The 18,659-nt window shown below is 54.3% G+C and overlaps 1 protein-coding gene across 1 annotated transcript in view; it reads right to left on the bottom strand.

Annotated features, from left to right (window-relative positions):
• ADCY5 (adenylate cyclase 5) overlaps positions 1 to 18,472 on the bottom strand; it is a 154,762-nt gene extending 136,290 nt beyond the window's left edge. Inside the window, exon 1 of the mRNA XM_054713915.1 lies at positions 17,342 to 18,472. Coding sequence (XP_054569890.1) covers positions 17,342 to 18,472 — 1,131 coding nt within the window. The remainder of the gene's footprint in view (positions 1 to 17,341) is intronic.
• Between the last annotated feature and the right edge of the window lie 187 nt (positions 18,473 to 18,659).

Below are 18,659 nucleotides of genomic sequence, written 5' to 3'. Positions count from 1 at the left end.
CAAAACTTTTCAAAGACTCTCTAGACCAGTCCTCTGAGGGGATGCGGGTCACAGGCCCAACCTCACTGCAGCCTCCCTCAGCTGCAGCCACCCCAAAAATTCAGGGGGACGGGGCTCAGCCACTCCCTGGTTCACACTCCCCCAGCAAAGTCCTGGCCCCAGCTTCCAGGCTGGCCCGTCAGTTCTGGAGGGTCTGCCCTGGTCTCTTGGTGACCACCAGCCAGAATAAGGATGGGGCAAAGGTGGGGTGAACACCCAGGACCCAGGACCTAGCCCTTCTTCCACTGAGCTTTTTTTTGGGGGGGTGGGGGAGGGACAAGGGAGGTAATGCAATTTGAGAGAGAAATGCTAAGCTCTCCTATAATGTGTGGGGAAAGTACAAACTATATGTAGCTGGGGCAGACCACAGGTCATTTATTGAGGGCGTTTCCCCTGGCAGTCCCTCTGCTAAGTGCTTCGCATATATTATCACATAGAATGTTCAACACAGCCCTGGGGTAGCAATTCTTACTCCCTCTCTAAGTGTGGAGGACACTTAGGCTCTGAAAGGGCAAGGAGCCTGCCAAGGAGACACCGCTGGAAGAGGGGAGAGCTGGGATTTGAACCTGCGGGCACAGGGAACACAACTGTGAGCAGGAGGAGTCCCTGCCAGGGGAGGCTGACATTCTAATGTGGGGCGAGGGGGCACTGAAGAAGGAGGGTAATTATGCACCCCATCAGGTGGCTCTCAGAAGGAACAGTGTATAGAGGCTGGCATATTGGGCCTGTGGGAGCCCTAGGAACTCCGCTGGGGTCAGGGTGGCCAGGAAGCCAGGGTCCTGGGAAGAAATAAAGTTCTCAGAAGCTTGAGATCTCTGGGCACCGGGCAGGAGCTGGCAGGGTGGGGGCTCCTGGGTGCCAGAGGGAGGAGGAGCTAGGACACTGAATGTTTGCACGCTTCACACCCGGATAAAAGGCAAAGCCCTGGGAATTGGATGGGAGGAGTCTGACATGGGATATTTCAAGCCCAAGGAAAGATAAGGAAGGAGGAGGGCCCTGGGGTCCACCCCAGGTGATACCTAGTTCTCCGGAGGTTGGGGAGCTGGTCTCCTAGTTAGAGAGCAAAAGGGAGGAGGCTTGGCACCACTTGCAGCCGAGGCAAGGAGAAACTAACGGACAAATGCCTAGGTGCTCCCGAGGCCCCGCCCCCTCTTGTCTGAAGGCCCTGATCCTCATCCTCCCCACCCCCTTCCAGCCTTGGACAAGGGCAGCAGCCCCAGGCTCTCCCTCTCCCTGAAGGCTCCTCCCTCCAGCTCCACAATCTAGACTGGAGCCACATCCCCTTACTTTCCTACAAAAGAACCTTCTAGCGATCCACAATGCCCCCCCCCACCACAAAAAAAAAAAACAACTACCAACCACGTTGGCCCAGAAATCTATCCACTTCCCAACCTAGTCCCACCTACTAGCCAGCCCGGCTTTGCCACCACACTTCTTCCCATTCCTCCCTGTGCAGCCAGCGCTCTGTCTCGGTGGCGGCGAGACTGCAGGGGTCACGCTGTGCCCAGGGAGTGCGGTGCCCATCTGTGCACTGGATGTGGGAGGCAAGAGCCCCGACTTGGAGCCAGGCTGCTCGGCTCATTGTGTAAGCTGGGGCACGTCACCGAACCTTCCACGCCTCAATGTCCTTATCTGTCACCCTCAACATGGGGGTGACAACAGCAGTGCTTACCTCACAGGGCTGTGGTGGGGATCCAAGGAGCTGACATCACTGACAGCACGTTTAGAATGGAGCCAGGTGCAGAGGGGGCACTATTTACAGGTTTGCTCTTGTGGGCAGGGTCTGCAACTCCATCGCCTTCGTTTCCCAGTGCCTAACACATGGTAGGTACTTGTTAAATAACCCAACCCAACAGACATGGGACACCAGTACCTACACAGAGAGAAAACTGACACTGACAAAAGCAAAGTCAGTTTAGGGAGGTGGATGACTTTTGTCTGGGGACATGCTGAGTCCAAGGAGATGGAAGGACATGGACCAGAGGGATCATGGACAGAGATCCACGGTCAAGGTTAAGGCCGGAAAATGAAGTGTGCACTGTGGCTACGTGTCTCGGTCCCCCAGGGTTGTATCATTTTTGTCTCCATAGAACTCCTCTTCCGGGCCTCTGAAGCAAAGTCCTTTCTTATCTGCCCCACGGCACCTGCTAAAGTACACACTGGAAGGACCTTCGGAGGTCAGCGGCTCTGTGTTGTAGAGATGAGGAAACTGAGGCCGAGGCCGATGTCTCCCTGTGTCAGGACTGGCGTGCTGCAGCCGGGCACTGCAGTATCACAGCCGTGTCCCTGCAGTCACCTGGAAACCCCGCTGTCTGCCTCCTCGTGGACATATGTTCTGCTCCAGGCCACTTCCCACCTCCTGCCCTCAGAGCAGTCTCTCCACCTATCTCCTCTCTCCCTGCCTCCCCCACAGCCTCCTCCAGCTCTGCCCTCTGAGAACCACCAGGCACAGGCTCAGCAGAAAGTCCCCACCTACCTGCAGTCTAAGCATCTCATTCTGCCTTCTCCAGCCCACCTGGGTGAAGTTAAAGCAGAAACCTCCACCTCTGCGTGGGGCTGGACCCTCCCGTCTTTTCAGGGAGCGGGGACCCTGCCAGCCTCCAAGTTCCTCTCCACCTGGGAAGGCACGATAGGGTAGACCCGTGTGCCTGGGACACAAGCCGCCAGTTTGGGGATGCCTCGTTAAGGTGCAGATTCCCGGGGTCTACACTGGATTTACTGGATCGGACTCTGACAAGGGGCCCGGGAACTGGATTTTCAAATAGAATTCTTACCCACACCAGCTTGGGAGCTGCTGGAGCACTGGCTGAGAGTGTGAGCGCTGGAGCACCGCTGTCTCCCTCTCTAACTATGCAACCTTAGGCAAGCCTCTGACCTTCTCTGGGCCTCAATGCTCTCATCTATAAATTATTCTCCGAAAACAAATGAATAAAAGCAGTACCTACCTAATGGGAGATTATGAGAGTCAACTAAGTTACTAAGTGCTCCGCGCTGTGGGTGATAGTGGGTAGGAATTGGCAATACTGTCCTAGCTTTAGGCAGGGTAGCTCAGAGAGGTAGGTTTCCGTCGAGGAAAAGGATGAAGCGTCCTCTTTCTCTCCATGCCCAGGCCCTGGGGGCTCATCGGGACGGTGGGAGGCTAGAGCGTGGAGAAGAAGCAGAGATTCTGTTCCCAAAGCACAGCCTGCCCCACACCTCCAAGCACAGAGGGGGCCTTAGAGAGCGAGAGGAGCCTGCACCCAGCGCCTCTCCATCCTCCACGGAGGTGGAGGGAGATCACAAAGGCTTCTCTCTCACCCGCCACGGGCCAATCAGGTAGTTTCCTGCAAGCGTTTCCTCCCAGGGGCCTGGAGAGGTCAGAGTTCACATAAACTCCGACTTCGTGAACAGTAACAGAGAGAGGCACCTGAATACCAGTTCCGGAGAAGGGGCAGCAGCCAGTGGGAGAGCGTGGGCGCCCTCGGGGTGGCACCTTCCACCTGTGTGGCCAGCTGGTGGCTTCTCAGCTCCGGGAAGCCCAAGGCTCCAAGCCGCTGCACTCGTGACTACCACCCGCACCCAAGTGCAACCAGGTACCCTCGCCTGCCTGCCCAGCCGCTGGCCCACGCACCCCAGGCCAGAGTTGTTCCTATCAGGCTAATAGCAGCTCAGGGTGCGGAGACCACGGAGAGCCTCAGAGTGGGCAGCTCAGCCTGCAGCGAGCAAATGCCGGACACAGCCCTCCAGGGCCAGACTCAGCCCTTCTCCCCAACTCCCAACAAAGTGTGCCAGGTTGGTGCCTCCTTTCACACCCTCTCCCAAGGCCTCCTCCTTTCTCCCGCCTCCTCACAGCACAGAAGCTCCAGGGCCAGCCCACGAGACCCCCTTCCCGCTCCAGACTGGGGAAGAGGGATGGCGCACTCCGTATATTTTCGTTCCCTTAAGAGAAACCAGGTCTGTTCTTTAAATCCGGGCTTCAGGTGATTTTTCTGTTATTTTCAGAAAATTCAGAGCAAAAGTAAAGAATAAAAGACTGCGGGGAAGGCAGGCTAGAACTAATCCTACAGACTTGGCCACGGCCCAGAAAGGCCTCGCCGAGAGGCCATTACTGCCTCCCAAGAGAAGTGAAGAGCCGCCCAGGGGGCTGCCCCCTACCACCACCACCCCCCGTCCCCCCCCCCCCCCCCCACAGAGTAAGATCCCACTTCAGACCAGCAGGGGTTACCCACAGACCTGTTTGCCAGGGAAATCACCCTGAGGCCTCAGGGGGAGAGGCCGACACACCTTTAAACCAGCCCTACTGATGGACATCAGGTGGGAAAAGCAGGGGCCCCACGTGGAGAAGATATGAGATAGTGACTAAGCCGGCTTTTCTAGGCCATTGTCACCAATGCCGGAGAAATATTCCACTTTAAAAATAAATGTAAAGCAGGAATCCAAAATTAACTCTCCCCAGATAACCCCTTTCCAAAAAAGACCACATCATAAACCACATGTGGTCATTCGGGGAGGATTTACCCCGAGGACATCTCCCCAGGCCTCAGCCCCACGCACCTGGCACTCCTCAGTCCTCTCAGTCCTCAGATGGACCCCAGCTTCATGCGCTTCTCACGGTCCTCGTGGAGCACGAGGGCTGCAGCTAAACCCCGGTGCTTCTGGCCCTGATGCTAGGAAAGAAGTGGCCTCAACGTGGACAGGAAGGAAACCCTTTCAGAGTGCAAGCCACACCTCTCCATCCCCTGCACCTCACCTCAGTCGGTGCCACGCGTGCTGATAACGATAAATGCATACAGGGAATCGCTAATTGTATAATTTCTTGCCTATATTTCATGACCTTAAGAGACACAGAAAAAGTAATCGTGGTAATAACTGGACTAACATTGCTATTTACCTGCTGTGTAACTGAGCAAATTCATCCAACAAATTTTATTGAGCATCTACTACACTGTTCTACTTGGAGAGAGACACGGACGAATGAACACTGCTAGAGGTGGGCGGGCCACAGGCGTCTGTACAATTTCTTGCCATTGCAAAGTGAAGTGTCACATACAAAAGACAGGGAAGGGTTAATCCAATCAATAGGCACTTGTTTGTAGATAACAGGCAGTCAGGAATGTCGTGAGGTTTGCTGCTCTGCTGAGATAGCTGAGGCACATGGTGTAGTCATTTCCTAAAATGTTCCTGCAGTTATCATAGCGCTGCACTGAGCCATTTATTGAGCCATGTTTGGGGCTAATTGCTGGTGATAAGAGCAACATAAATACACTAAGCCACAGCCATGCCTGACAAGATTTTATACACCAACCACCAACCAAATTTTCTTCCCCTATTACATGCCTGCAATAATTTTTAGTGGCCATCATTCTCTACTGAATCACCGCAATAAACCCTTCCAATATAAACAACTCGCCTTTCAATATCTCCATAAATCAGGCTCCGCGTCATCCACATGATCTCTCTGCTGATGGAGGGAGGCTCGGGGCAGGAGTTCTCAACCCCGTGCACATCGGCGGCTCCGGGAACACCACGAATGCTGGTGCCCAGGCCGCGCCAGGGGAGCCTGGAGACGGGGTTATGTAAAAACTCCTACCTGTGCCATCACTTCCCACACCTGAAGCTCTGACGGGTTACTTAACGTTATCCCACCCAGAAAGTTAATCGCCCACCGTGGGCATGTGAGGTGAAAAACGGAGGCTGACACACGCACTGCAATCAACCGTGAGGAAGCGGATAGCACTCTGCAAGAACTGCTATTTCATGGGATTTCTTGGGAAACAGTGAGGAATGCTTTTTGGAATTTGTGCAGTATCCATGCTCATGTTTATGGTCCTTACAGTTGAACTTGCCTCCAGGTGAGTCTCTGAGGTTCTCCCCACATTTTACACCTGGAAAGAGGGGAGTGGGGAGGACTCAAGGAGCAGGAAAGGACATCAGAGGAAAGATGAGAAGAGGAGAGAGCAAGGACAGGAGGGGAGGCAAACGGGTGCCCCTGATGTCCTCCCAGACATCAGCTGACTGTTCAGTGGGCCATCAAGAGAAGGAGGAGAGCGCCAAAACCGGTTTGGCTCAGTGGATAGAGCGTCGGCCTGCGGACTGAAAGGTCCCAGGTTCGATTCCGGTCAAGGGCATGTACCTTGGTTGCGGGCACATCCCCAGTAGGGGGTGTGCAGGAGGCAGCTGATCGATGTTTCTCTCTCATCGATGTTTCTAGCTTTCTATCCCTCTCCCTTCCTCTCTGTAAAAAATCAATAAAATATATTTAAAAAAAAAAAGAGAAGGAGGAGAATGAAAATGAAAGCCCGTCTTTTTCCAGACGGGGGCCCCATGCACATGGCCTCCTGCCTAGAGGACAAGCGTGCCCTGTCCAGGACGAGAACACCATGAGGGACCCCTCCCTGCCAAGAGTCAGAGCCCCTTGTGGAACCCGAGGATGGGAACTTATCTGCCTTCTTCCCACAGTGCTCGGCAGAGTAAAGGTCAGAAAGTCAATAACATTCAACAAATATTCAGGTATTACCATAGACAAGGCCCCAGCCCTCAGAGGGCTGACGGTTGAATAGAAAGACTGATAGATAAAATTACCCACCAAGATAAAATTACAAACCAGCCTAAGTGCTACAGAGAAAAAGAAGGGGATGTTTCTAATTTATTTTTTATATGCTTTTAAATTTATTTTTATTGTTGAAAGTACTGGATGTTTCTCATTTAGATTCACAGCATGAGCTGTTACAAAGACAGGGCCCCTGGAGGGGCACGAGCCTGCCCTGCCCACTGGGGCTGCAGCCTGGCCCCTCTCCCTGCGCAGCAGCCTCAGCAGAGAGGTCAAGGGTCAGGGCCAAGGCACTTTCCAGGTGGTATTCCTGCCTAGGGGCCAGTCCTGCAGATGGATGGATCCCTCAGGAAAAGGGACTTGGCCAGAGGAAGACTGGGGACTTGGGCATGTTAAGTGAACAAATAAATAGCCTTTCCACTACCCGCACCCCCCCCCAACCACCCACACACACACACACACACACAAAAAAAAAAAAACACGTGAAAATAAAACCTGGAAAATCCATTTAGCAAAAGGAATGACCCTTGGGCAGGAGTTTCATTTTCCCTAGTTTTCTCGTGAAGAGGGAAAGGGACAGAAGTGGGTCTGAAGCAGAGCTAAAGGATATTTGAGGTACGTTTGAGGGGTTGATGGTTCTGGGGGGCTGGGTTTAAAACGCATCCTAGAAACGCACTAGGAAGCACTAAACTGCGTATCGACTGGATGCTACTTGGCAGAAAGACCCCGAGTCTTGACCTCCAAGATGTACCCAGAAGCGATCCTGTGTGTCCCCAGGAGCCCCCTCCCTCCCCTCCCCTGTCCCACTTACGCCACCCTGACTGGATATAAGGCAGCCTCACCCCCAGAGCTGAGCTCTCCTAGCGTCGCTCTGACCCCCTCTTCTGGGTCTCATCCACAAAACCACTCAGGGGCTCTTCATAGGTAAACGTCTGCTCCCAGGTGCCCCCTGAACACTTCAGCGCTGCCTTCCCTGGCAGCATCACTGCAGGCTCAGGAAATGACAAGCCATTTAATGCCGATCTGAGCCAGACACCACGAGGGAAGGGAGGCCATCACACATTTAAAACCGAGCATTCCAAAACGGAACAGACAACTGCTGGAGAGCAGCTGTGCCTTCTACTGCTTCAGCAGGCACCACGGGGCGGACCAGGGCCCGGCCCACTGTGAAAATTCAGACACTGCATTTGGAGTCAGATCTGGATTTCTATAGCAGCTCCTAAGCTAATGAACTAGCTGTGTGACCTAAATGTGGTCACTCAACCTCTCTGAACTTCTACCTCCTCCTCTCTGAAACAGGTCTATAAGTATGAGCACCCCTACATGCATTAACTTGTTTGGACCAACCAACAACAGATCCTGTCAGTCAGAATCTATTATCCCCACTTTACAGAGAGGAAACTGATTGAGAAAGGGTTAGTCGACTTAGCCAGGATCATATAACCAGGGTTTTCCCCTCAGCCCCTGAGTCCGTGAGCCCCAAAGCCAGTGTTTGCCCCATCTTTACCCATCACCTCCTCAGAGCTGTCAGCAGATCACACGTGGTAAAGTCCTTTGTCAGCTATAAAATGCTAATCAATGTAAAAGCATTTGAGTCTTTTGGCTGATATTTGAGCCACTACCTAGGGAATAAATAGAAAGCGACACATTTTTAAGAAGCAGAGATAAAAAAAAAAAAAAGAAGCAAAAAAAATTTATATATATATATATGTGTGTGTGTGTGTGTGTGTGTGTGTGTATATATATATATATATATATATATATATATATATATATATATATATTTGTAGGGTTTTTTTAATTTCACATAATTCTGCTAGTCCAGCAATCACTCTACTAGCAGCAAACATATGTTAGCAAATGGGCGTGAGAGGCCAAGGCAGGCCTAGGGGCTGAGTCTGCCATAGAGTTCTGCACCTGCGTTTTCGCTCCAGTAGGCGGCCTCTCCCCTCCCTGGTGCTCAAGTCAAACCTGGTTAGACTCCTACCTTCTCCACTCTCAGTGTGGACTTCCCTAGAAAAAGACCCTGAGACAAGGATTGAGAACAAGTGGTTTATCTGGAAGGTGACTCCAGGGAACATTAGAAAGGGTGTGGAGGAGTGAGAAAAGGAAGGGAAGAAAGTCACCCACAAACAGTTCCAAGCCTGTTACCCCAGTGGAAAACCAGAGCCGAATCCTTCTGCGGGATTGGGAACCCAGGAAAAACACGCCTCAGAGTTATAACCCCCTCATCCCCGGGGTAGGGAGCTGGGGTATTTATCCACCAGCACCCAAGTCATTGGTTGAGCACTGCTCTGGGATGGTAACTGCCCAGCATTTCTGACCTGCCCCAGGAGCAGACATCGGGGCTCGGAGCCAGAGAAAGAAAGCCCTCAGGTGCTGACAGCTGGACGTCTGGCTGGCAAGAGTGGAAAGGTACATGCCCAGGGAATATGGGCCGGCACTGAACCATCTGCTATGCTCACTAGCTGTGTGACCTTGGGGAAGGTACTGACTTTCTCTCATTCCAGTTTCTGCAGCCCGGAAATGGGGATAAAAATGTCTTTCTCGTAGGGTTGATATTACGATTAAATGAGGTCGTGTATGTGAGGGATAAGCCCAGGGCCAGGCTTGCAGTAAACATGCAACAGAAACCCGTAAGAGAAACTGAAACTAGATGAAGGAGGCATCTCCCTGGTCCCTTCCAGCCCCGTCATTTTACTTAATAAAGGATTTTGGACCCAGATGGGGAAGGAGACTTTAAAACAGGCAGCTATCGGATGCAAGCTGGGCAATCTCCTTCCTGGGGAGGAAAGTCCCCAACAGACACCCCTGTCTAGATTAGTTTGCCAAGGTCTGCCCCGGAGGCAGGGGCTGGACCCCGACAAACTCCGCCCCCCTGCAGCAGTGAGTTTAAACAAACACAGATGCCCCCTAGTATGTTCCTTGAAAAACTGGTTCTGGGTTCAAATATGTTTGATATGGGAAAATTTTAGTACATATTAACATACTAACAGCTCTAAAGTCCTATAGTAAAGAATTCTGTTGAACCCAGTATTTCCTAAACTTATTTGACACAGAGCTGAAGGTGTGTATGTGAAACATCCATTAATGTCCCTTCAAAGACATTCAGTGGGAGAGTCTGAGCTAAAGGCAGTTCTAGAAGCTGGGACGCAGGTTGAATCATCTTGGAACTCCCTCGGCCTAGCACAGTGCCTGGTACACAGTAGGCACCTAATAAATGGTGGCTGTCTGAATGAATAGGGAGAAGGCAAAAGAATGGCTTAATAATCGTTTTCCAATCTGTGAAGTGATACCGTCCCGGCAGTGCCAGGCAACAGTTCTCTGTTTCCAGGAAGACACACATTTTAAATGGCAGAGGAGGGATTTGGGAAGCCCTGCTCGGAGTTTAGGATCACAATCCCCAAAATAGGCTTCCAAGCAGAGCTACATCGCTTCCTTCTGTGGAGGTGTTGGTCTAGCACTTCGGCACAGCCGAGAGTCTGCGTGCAGCTGTCCACCCACCCTACCACCCATTCACGCATTCACGCATTCATTCATTCATTCATTCAAACAAACCCTCACTGAGCACCTACTATGTGCCAGGGCACTGAGGCTGGCACTAGGTCCCTCAGGAATCCTTCCAAAAGCCAGCTAGGACTTCAGTGAGCTTTATGATAAAAAGCCCAGGGAACCCTTAAGGGAAGGGGAGACAGGACCACCCAAGTGTGAGGTCAGGAAACCTCAAACCCTGAAGCCACCGCTCCTAATCCTCCCAGAGAAAGAGATGGTAGGGGTGGTGAAGGGGGGTGGATTTCACGCTGACACATGAGGCTGGCCTAAACAATAAAGCCACTACTGTTTCTCAATGTTTGTTTGTCTACCCCCCCTTTTCTGTGACTATATTTCATTGTTCCCCGAGAGCATCCCTGCCCCCACTTCCAAGCTCTTCCCCATCCCCACACTCAGAGTTCCAATCTCCCCTTCCTTTCTCTCCTACTCCTTCTCCTTCAAACCATCTCCTAAGTCCCTACCTCTAGCCTCCCTCCTCAATACCCGATCTTCTCCTCATTCTTTACTATCCGTTCCAGACCTGGATATCCTCAAGCTTTTTACTATTCACTTACCAGACAAATTAAATGAATAAACCAAGACTAAACCGAGGTCCGTCTTTCTGCTGAAACCCCCCAACACCCACCAATGGTGAGCCATGGACTGCTTTGCCTCAAACAGGAAGGGGGGCTGGGAATGGTTGGGAGGAGGAACAAGAGGAGAATATGAGTCCAGGTCTGGGGCACCCTTCCCCTCCTATTCCATCATTACCACTCGCCTTCCATGTCTACATCCCCGTATCAGTACTCACACCAGCCCCACCTGTACATCTCCAGATGGGTCCACAGTGATTTGCTTCCTCTACACTGAAGCTGAGATGGGCACGATGATAGGACACGCCAATGGGCTTTAGGAGGCAGTCATGCTGCTGCAAGATACCAAACCACAGAATCCCAGGGTTGGGTGTGACCCGAGCGGTTATCTGGGCCAAAGATCCCAAACTTAAGAGTTGGTCATCAAGACCACCTGGGGAACTTTGAAAACTAGATCCAAGCTGTTGAAACAATAGATCCAATCCTGGGCCCCACCTTTAGAAGCAGAACCTCCCATTTCCTCAGTAACAATCCTGGCAGACAGCCATCCAGGTTCCACTGGACCATCTCCACTGGCACAGCTGGCTACTCCAGGAGGCATCTGGTTTGATGGCTGAAACCCCAAAGACTAGGAAGGGAACTCCTACCTGGAGCTGAAATCTGTCAAATATTCCCACCCATTACCCCCAACCCTGCCCTTGGGAGCAACCGAAAATAAATGTAGTCCCTCTTCTACTATCTGACAACAGGGATCCCAGCAATAATGGCTTGCCCGTCTCTCCTGGTTTTCTTACCTTGCTACAGCCTGTTCTCCTCCCAGCTAAATGCCCCCATCCTTTCCGATGTTCTCTGAGAAGTCAAGGACTTCCAGTCCTCTGCATTGTATGGAGCAAGCTGCTTCAGAGGGGACTTCGATCCTCCTGTGAACTGGATTTGCCTATGAACCTAACCCAGACCCCGCTGGTCTTTCCCAAGAGCCAGCCCAGAATGCAGACTCACATTAAGCTCACGGTCCCATAAACTGGAAACCCCCAGATTTTGTTCAGGCTGCTGTAAAGAGAGATCTTCTCTGTCCTGCACTTGGACATTGCCCTGAGATAAGGTAGGGAAAGCAGGGCTTTCCAACTGTCTTCACAAAGTTTCGTGCCTGGGAGAGAAGATGAATGCTGATCCCGCCCTCCATCAGCTAGCTACCCTCATCTGGCACGCATGGGTGACGGAGGAGTGCTACACCCTAACGTATGTAACTGCACCCAGAGGGTCTATGGGCCCATGTCGTCGGAGCTCCCGGAGCAAGCTGCTTCCAATCCCAACACAGGCTCCTGCTCCCGGGAAGCAAACGACCACCATCGGGACCTACCACAAGATAAAGTTAACTGAGGTGCGAGCGGGCAGCTGTGGACTGGAAGTTACCCAGCAAGAGGCTGGTCCCATCACAGGGAGCTTCCACATGCGGTGCCCTTCTCCCCAACACACACCCCATCTCCTGCTGGAACCAAGGTAGGAGCTCCAGTCACACCTCTCCGGAGAAGACGAGGCCCGGCCCGGCCCCGGCCCCAGCCCTGACTCCTGGCCAGGGCCCGTCGGTGCAGGGAAGCTGCTGTCCAGGCCTGTGAAGCTGATTTTTAGCACTTCGGAGAGGCTGGGCAGGTCTCCGTAATGGGGTTTAAGACACTGTCTGTGTCCTCTCTGTACAGGAACATGAGCACACTGTTCTACGTTCCACAAAACATAGACCTCATGCTCTTGCTTCAGATCAAAACTTACATTGAATTATTAACAGTGAACATTCTGCAAATACAGCAGCTGATCACTCTGCTCCCCGCTGGGTCTCTGCCATTCCCACAGTCCTCCTCACAGGAATAGAGGTATCCCTGGGGTCTAGGAAACAACCCCCCCTTTCTAGGAGCCCTGCTCAACCCCCTACCCCCAGAGGCTTCTGCTCCCCTCCAAGCACCCCCTTCCCACCCATAGAGGAGGCAACATAATCGAAAGCAATTAGCAAAAATAATTAGCAAATACAATTAGCCTTGAGGCAAGACATGGAGACCCTCGTCGGCTGCAAAAGCAGCACCAACCCCCACCCCAACTATTGTGCTGCTGGAGTTCACAAAGGCCGATTTCTCTGTCCAGGAAGGCGGGTGTTGGGGAAGTAATTGGTAGCAGGCCATCCCCAGTTTCCGGCGGTTGCAGTGGAAGTGGGTCCCCCTCCACACCACCCAGGCGGTCAGCCAGGCAGTGGTTGCCAGGGGCACACATGGGGCAGCCACAATGACCCACCAAACAGGCCTCAGGGCCAAGTTCCAGAACCAGGAGGCAGCCCTTCAGTGGGGCTCACCGGGCAGCTGAGCGGTGAGTAACAGAAAGGGTGTTTGAAAGGGAAAGGGGGGAACTCCATGGGTCAGAGGAGCTAACCACTCAAGCCCCTGGCCTCATCATGGAAAGGAGGGGTGCATCCAAGGTACTTCCCTAAGAAGTCAGAGGTCAAGGTCAGAAGGGCGTTCAAGGCCCAGAATCAGAAAGGCAAGCAGCCACAGGAAGCCACCCACCAGCCAAGAATAAACAGGACAGAGCTGCAATGATCTCCTTTCAAAGTCAACACAAAGGCTTCCCAGGCCAACCTCCACCACCTGGGCCAGGCATGGAACCGTCAGACACACACACCCGGGGCCAGCCCACGCGACAGACACATCTGCATAACACGCATACACTATCTGTGGCCAGCCCACACCAGACACACACACACACACACACACACACACACACGCACACGCACACACACGCACACACGCACACCCGTACCCACCCCTTGGCAGCCACAGCAGTCGGCTCCCACCCCCATCCACTCCCAGCCTCCTCCCTGCAGGCGCTCACACAGTCACAGACATCACCCACGCAGTGCCTGTGCCTTTCTGATATCTTGAACAACTGGTGACAGGTGTGGGTTCAAACAGGCACAAAGGATGAAATGCAGAAAATTACTTAAGTTTCTCCTAAAGGGTTAGAGGGAAGAGGAGGAGGGGCTGCAGGGAGGCTGGGTGGAGGATGGGTCATCCCACACGGCAAGGACAACCTCCGACAGCTCTCCAGGCAGCCTCCTCTCACAGCTCTTCCCTGCTCACAGGACCCACACGGGGTCAGAATCGGCTCCTCAGAAACCACCTCAGGCCGGTTTAATGTGGCTGCAGAATAATAATACCCCACACTGAACAGAACTCCCTACTTTTCAAAGAGCTCGTCCATCCATTATCACCTCCTAAAGTAACACCAGACAGTGGGAAACGCTCCTCTCCTTGGCAAAATGACCACCCACCCTCACAAGGCTCAGAGATTTTTCTCCAAAATAACCTTTAATAGCTAAGCATATGCAATAGTTGTGTGAGCGTGCTTGTTTGTGTGTGAGTGCATGCAGAGCTTTCTGTAGCAGAGTGGGATACAGTCAAACAAAAATGAGGTTGCCATGGCAACAGGCTCCGGCATCATCACAGCCTATTAACACAAGTGAGGAATGTGTTTGGCAGATGCTCGAGTGTTATTTATGGTATGGGTGTAACAGAGGGACTTGTAACACGCAAAGAAGGAGGAAAAAAAACAACCCTGTGACGCTCCTACTGTACTCCACTGAGGAGACCACAGTGAGACAAGAGCACAGAAGGAGAGGCTGCGAGGCTGCGAGGCTGCAGGTGGCGAGTAAGAGATGGAGAGGAGCAGGCAGGCAAGCAGAGGAGAGGAGAGGTGGCCAGAGAGCAACAGGGGAATGGAGGGGGAGGGGAGAGAGGAAGTAGAGAGAAAGAGCAGAGGGGGACAGGAGGACACCAGGGGGAAGAGCTAGAGCCAGAGATGTCGTGAAGGGAAGAAAAAACATCATCCCCCGAAGAGGCCTGCCCCACCTTGCCTCTCCATTCTCTCTCAGTAAAATCCATCAGAAGGCACCTGTTAAGAAACCAAACGCTCTCTCCTCCTAATTGGAGCTAAGGGCAGAGCTCCAAACATACCAGGGGCCGGGGAGCAATAAAGTACCAGGGTCCGAGGGGCCAGCCTCGCAGGAAGAGAAGCGAAGAAATGCCAATGGTTTCCTGAGGGTCCACGGTGTGCCCACGGCCCTGCTGCCCCACTTCCCTGGACCAGGGTCCTCATCAAAGAAAGGAGCATGGAAGTCCCTTGGACTGAGGAATCCTGAGTTACATGGGTTTTTCCTCTCCTGCCCTCTCTTGTCTAGCACAGTACAGGGTACTTAGGAGGGATGGCATCTAACCCAAGCCAACCTCAACTGCCTGCCACTCTGGGGTAACCTGAGGCAGACGCTAATGCTGGACCGTCCCACGTATGTTTTCCCACCACGGCTCAAGAAATAAAAATTTTATGCCAGACACAATCAGAAAGGTAAATGAAATACAAACAAAAAGACACAGTTTTCTCGGAAGCCAAAAAGAAACAATGTTTGCATTCCCTTGTAGGGGACCATTCCGAACAAGCTCTGCTACCCTCAAGGGAGATCTTGAGAAGTGACGTGTAAATCCACCCAAAGGCCTACCCCCACGCAAAGGTCTAAAGACCACAGCGGGTGAAACGGGCCGGGGTGGGGCACTGGTGGAGATGGGGAGGAGAGGGGAGGAACTGGCCTGAGGAACTAGCAGGGGAAGCCAGGCAATGTTGCTGCCATGACATTTGCATGCTAACATGGAGCTGGAGTCCCTCGGGTTCAGCGCTCTTTCCCTGGGACCTGACTCCAATCTCCGGAAATCATACATGCAGGATGCTACGGCTGCAATCAGACCCGGCCTCCCAGTCCGGTCTAAAGGATAAAGGAAGTCTCTAGTGCTCGGGGTGGATGACATGCCCTTCCCCCTGCAGAAAAGCTACACCTACCCAAGCCAGGAACCACCCCCAAAGATGCAACACCCACGTGACAGTGCGGGTCCTCAGGTCGAAGGAGTTGGAGCCTTTCAAGCACTAACAGTAACAGTTAATTTTTTTTAAAGCCATCATCTCTCAGTAGGTTTCTGTCAAGTTCAAAGCTGATGTCCCAAGTTTTCCTTCTGATCCCAGATCAGAAAAACTTCGACTTAGCATTAACCACCCCACCTCCTCCACTCATTGGAACCCAACCAAACTGGCAACAGTCATTAAATCCCTCCTAAGTGCCCTGCCGTGTGCTAGACAAGAGAGGGTAGAAGAGGAAAAACCCATATAATTCAGGATGCCTGAGCCCAAGGGGATTACACTGAATGAGAAGCAACACCAACGGAGCCTGGAGAACAGTAAGTGCTCCCCTCTCTGGCTCTGACTCGACTGTTGACCATGCCGAAGAGGGAGAGGCCAGGACAGCTGGAAGGGAAGGAGAGGGCTCCTGGTCGGTGAGGGCTGGGACAGAGGAGGGTGGGACTGTAAAGGAACCTCTCCTTCTCTAAAAAAGGAACCTGAGGCCCAGAGAGCTTGCGGGTGCCCTCTTTCCCAGTCACAGAGCACTTTGGGAGTGCAGCTAGAGCCGAGAGCCCTGCAGTGCATACCGGTGCTATTCCGTGGGTGAGAGTCAGGGGCACGGGAGAAGCCCTCGAGAAGGAGTTCGCCCTCAACAGGATGGAAGTCTGAGAAAGGCATCAGGGTTGGGGGGGAGGAAGGCAATGACGATGGAACACGGTTAAGAGGTTCTACAGAGAAGGCAAACAGCCCCAGAGGGCTGCAGTGGGCACCGCGGTCAAGCGACTACTAGCCCACAACACGGGCCCACTGGACTCCCTCCCGGTTTGAGCTAAATGCAAACCAGCAGGCTCAGCAGGGTCCATGGATGAGGTCCACGGAGCCACAGACAAAGGGCCTGCTGAAAGGAGAAGGTGTGCCCATCTGGTCTCACCCTGAGGGCAGGATGGCCAGTGTTCCTCTCTCCCAAAACCCTTCAGTGGAGTCACCCGTTAACAAAGTTTTATTTCCTCCCACGTCTCACTGTTCTAGGTTCCCCCAACCGGTCCCAGCAGGGATGAAAACACCCCACCACAGGCAAGAACCAGGATCCTCCATAGGAAGGGGCCACAGTGTCCAACATTTGCTTTCTGCTCAGGCAAAGAGGCGGGCCGCCACCACCACACATCCCAGAGGCTCCTTCCTACCTCTGCTGGCGGCAGCTCTTTGGCTTGGGGCACTTTTGTAAACGGAAACAACCTGTCAGTCCCAGCCTCGGACAACTGGCAAGGTTATCGTTTCTCTTGCTTAAGACTGGGCAAAGGGTGCCCACGCTCTGCTCTCCCCGGCCCTTTATCCAGGACTCCATCAACAAACCAGCAGTAGCTCTAGGGAGGGAGGAACGGCTACAGGGTCCAGCCGCTTGTGTCAGGGGCCTGTATACACATACAGGGACAGAAGCACAGGAAGAGAAGGGGACTGCTCCAAATCCTTCCTCATTCTTATCTCGACAATAATGGCTATGGTTTTAGTGCGTGTTTCTGCGGCGCCAGGAAGATTTCATAGAAGACAAGGCACTCCTTTCGTAAATGAAAAATGCTGGGGCTGAGAGCGGGTTAAGGGGCTGAAAGACACCACACAGATGACACAGCCATGCCTCTGCCCCTTTCACCACTTTAAAAGGGTGAAGGGTGGGATGTCTGGCCTGCCGGCCCCACAGTGCAGTCCCTGTGGCCAGGTGGGCCCTTACCTGCTTGAGCAGGAACTGGTCCTGGGCGTTGGTGTGCAGGGCAATCGCCAAGTGCAGGGCAGACAGGAGCACTCCGCTGAGGACCGCGGCCCGCATGCGCACGGGCAGCAGCGTGTAGATGGTGTAGATGAAGAACACGGTCCACCAGATGCCCTCCGAGGCGCTGCGTGGCTGGGGCAGCAGCAGGCCCACCACCTGGACCACCAGCACCACCGCAATGAGCGCATAGCAGGCCAGGCCCATGTGGTCCTGGTGGAAGGCGGCGCGGTTGCAGAGCACGGCCATCACGAGGATCACGCCCACGGCGGCCGCCAGCACGGACAGGTAGGGCAGCTGGAGCGGTGGCCGCACCGCGTGGAAGGCCAGCATGACGAGGCACACCAGCACCAGCACGGCCATGAGCATGGTGAGGCTGCTCTGGTTCAGGCGGAAAAAGTAGCGCTGGTACAGCCGCTCCAGCTTGTCCGACGGGAACTTCTTGGAGCGGAATATCTGCAGCAGCGCCAGGCAGCAGGCGCCCAGCGACAGAACCGCGCCGGGGCCCGCGCCCGAGCCCGCCAAGCTGCCACCATCCCCGGGCCCTTCGTCGCCCTCGATGGCGCCGGCCTCCAGCTCGTCAGCCGCACGGCCCTTTCCCCGCCGCTCCTCCAGGCCCAGCTCCACCGAGCGGGGGCGCACCTCTGTCCCTCCCGCTGCGGCCGCGGAGGCCGCCGAGCCGCCGCCGCCGCCCGCAGGGGGCGCCCGGGTGCTGCCCCCGCCGGCCGCGCCCCGTCGCTGCCGCCGGCTGCCGCGAGCGCAGTCGTCGCCGCCGCGCTCCTGCCAGGCGGACTTGGAGCGGAAACTGAAGCCGAAGCCCCCGACCAGGGGGTCGTCGCCACTCAGCGGAGGATCCTCGTCGTCGTCGTCGTGGCGCCAGCGGCTGGCCAGGCGCTGCTGCTGCTGCGGGGTCACAGCCCCCCCAGGTTTCTTGGTGGAGCCGCGGGCCGAACCCCCGGGGGTGTGGGGGTAGCCATTGGCGCGGGAATCGGCCGCTCCCCACGCGGAGCGGTGTTCCGAGCTTCCCCGGGATGCGGGTGCCGCCGCTGTCAACGCCGCGTAGCCCGGGGGGCTCACGCTTTTGGAGCCGGACATCCCCCTCTCGGCCTCGTCTTCTGCCTCCTCCCCCGGGGGCCGGGCCGGGGGTCTCCAAGGGGAGGGCGGACGGCCGAGCAAGGGGACCAGGCTGGGGTCACTCGTCGGGGGCGGCCCGGGGCCCTGCGCAGCAGCGGGGCATCTTGGCACCCCCGTCCTGAGCGGAGAAGGAGGGCGAGCTGGGAGG

The sequence above is a fragment of the Eptesicus fuscus genome, chromosome 3 (assembly GCF_027574615.1).
Source record: "Eptesicus fuscus isolate TK198812 chromosome 3, DD_ASM_mEF_20220401, whole genome shotgun sequence".
NCBI lineage: Eukaryota > Metazoa > Chordata > Mammalia > Chiroptera > Vespertilionidae > Eptesicus > Eptesicus fuscus.
This window is presented reverse-complemented; position numbering and strand designations above follow the sequence as displayed.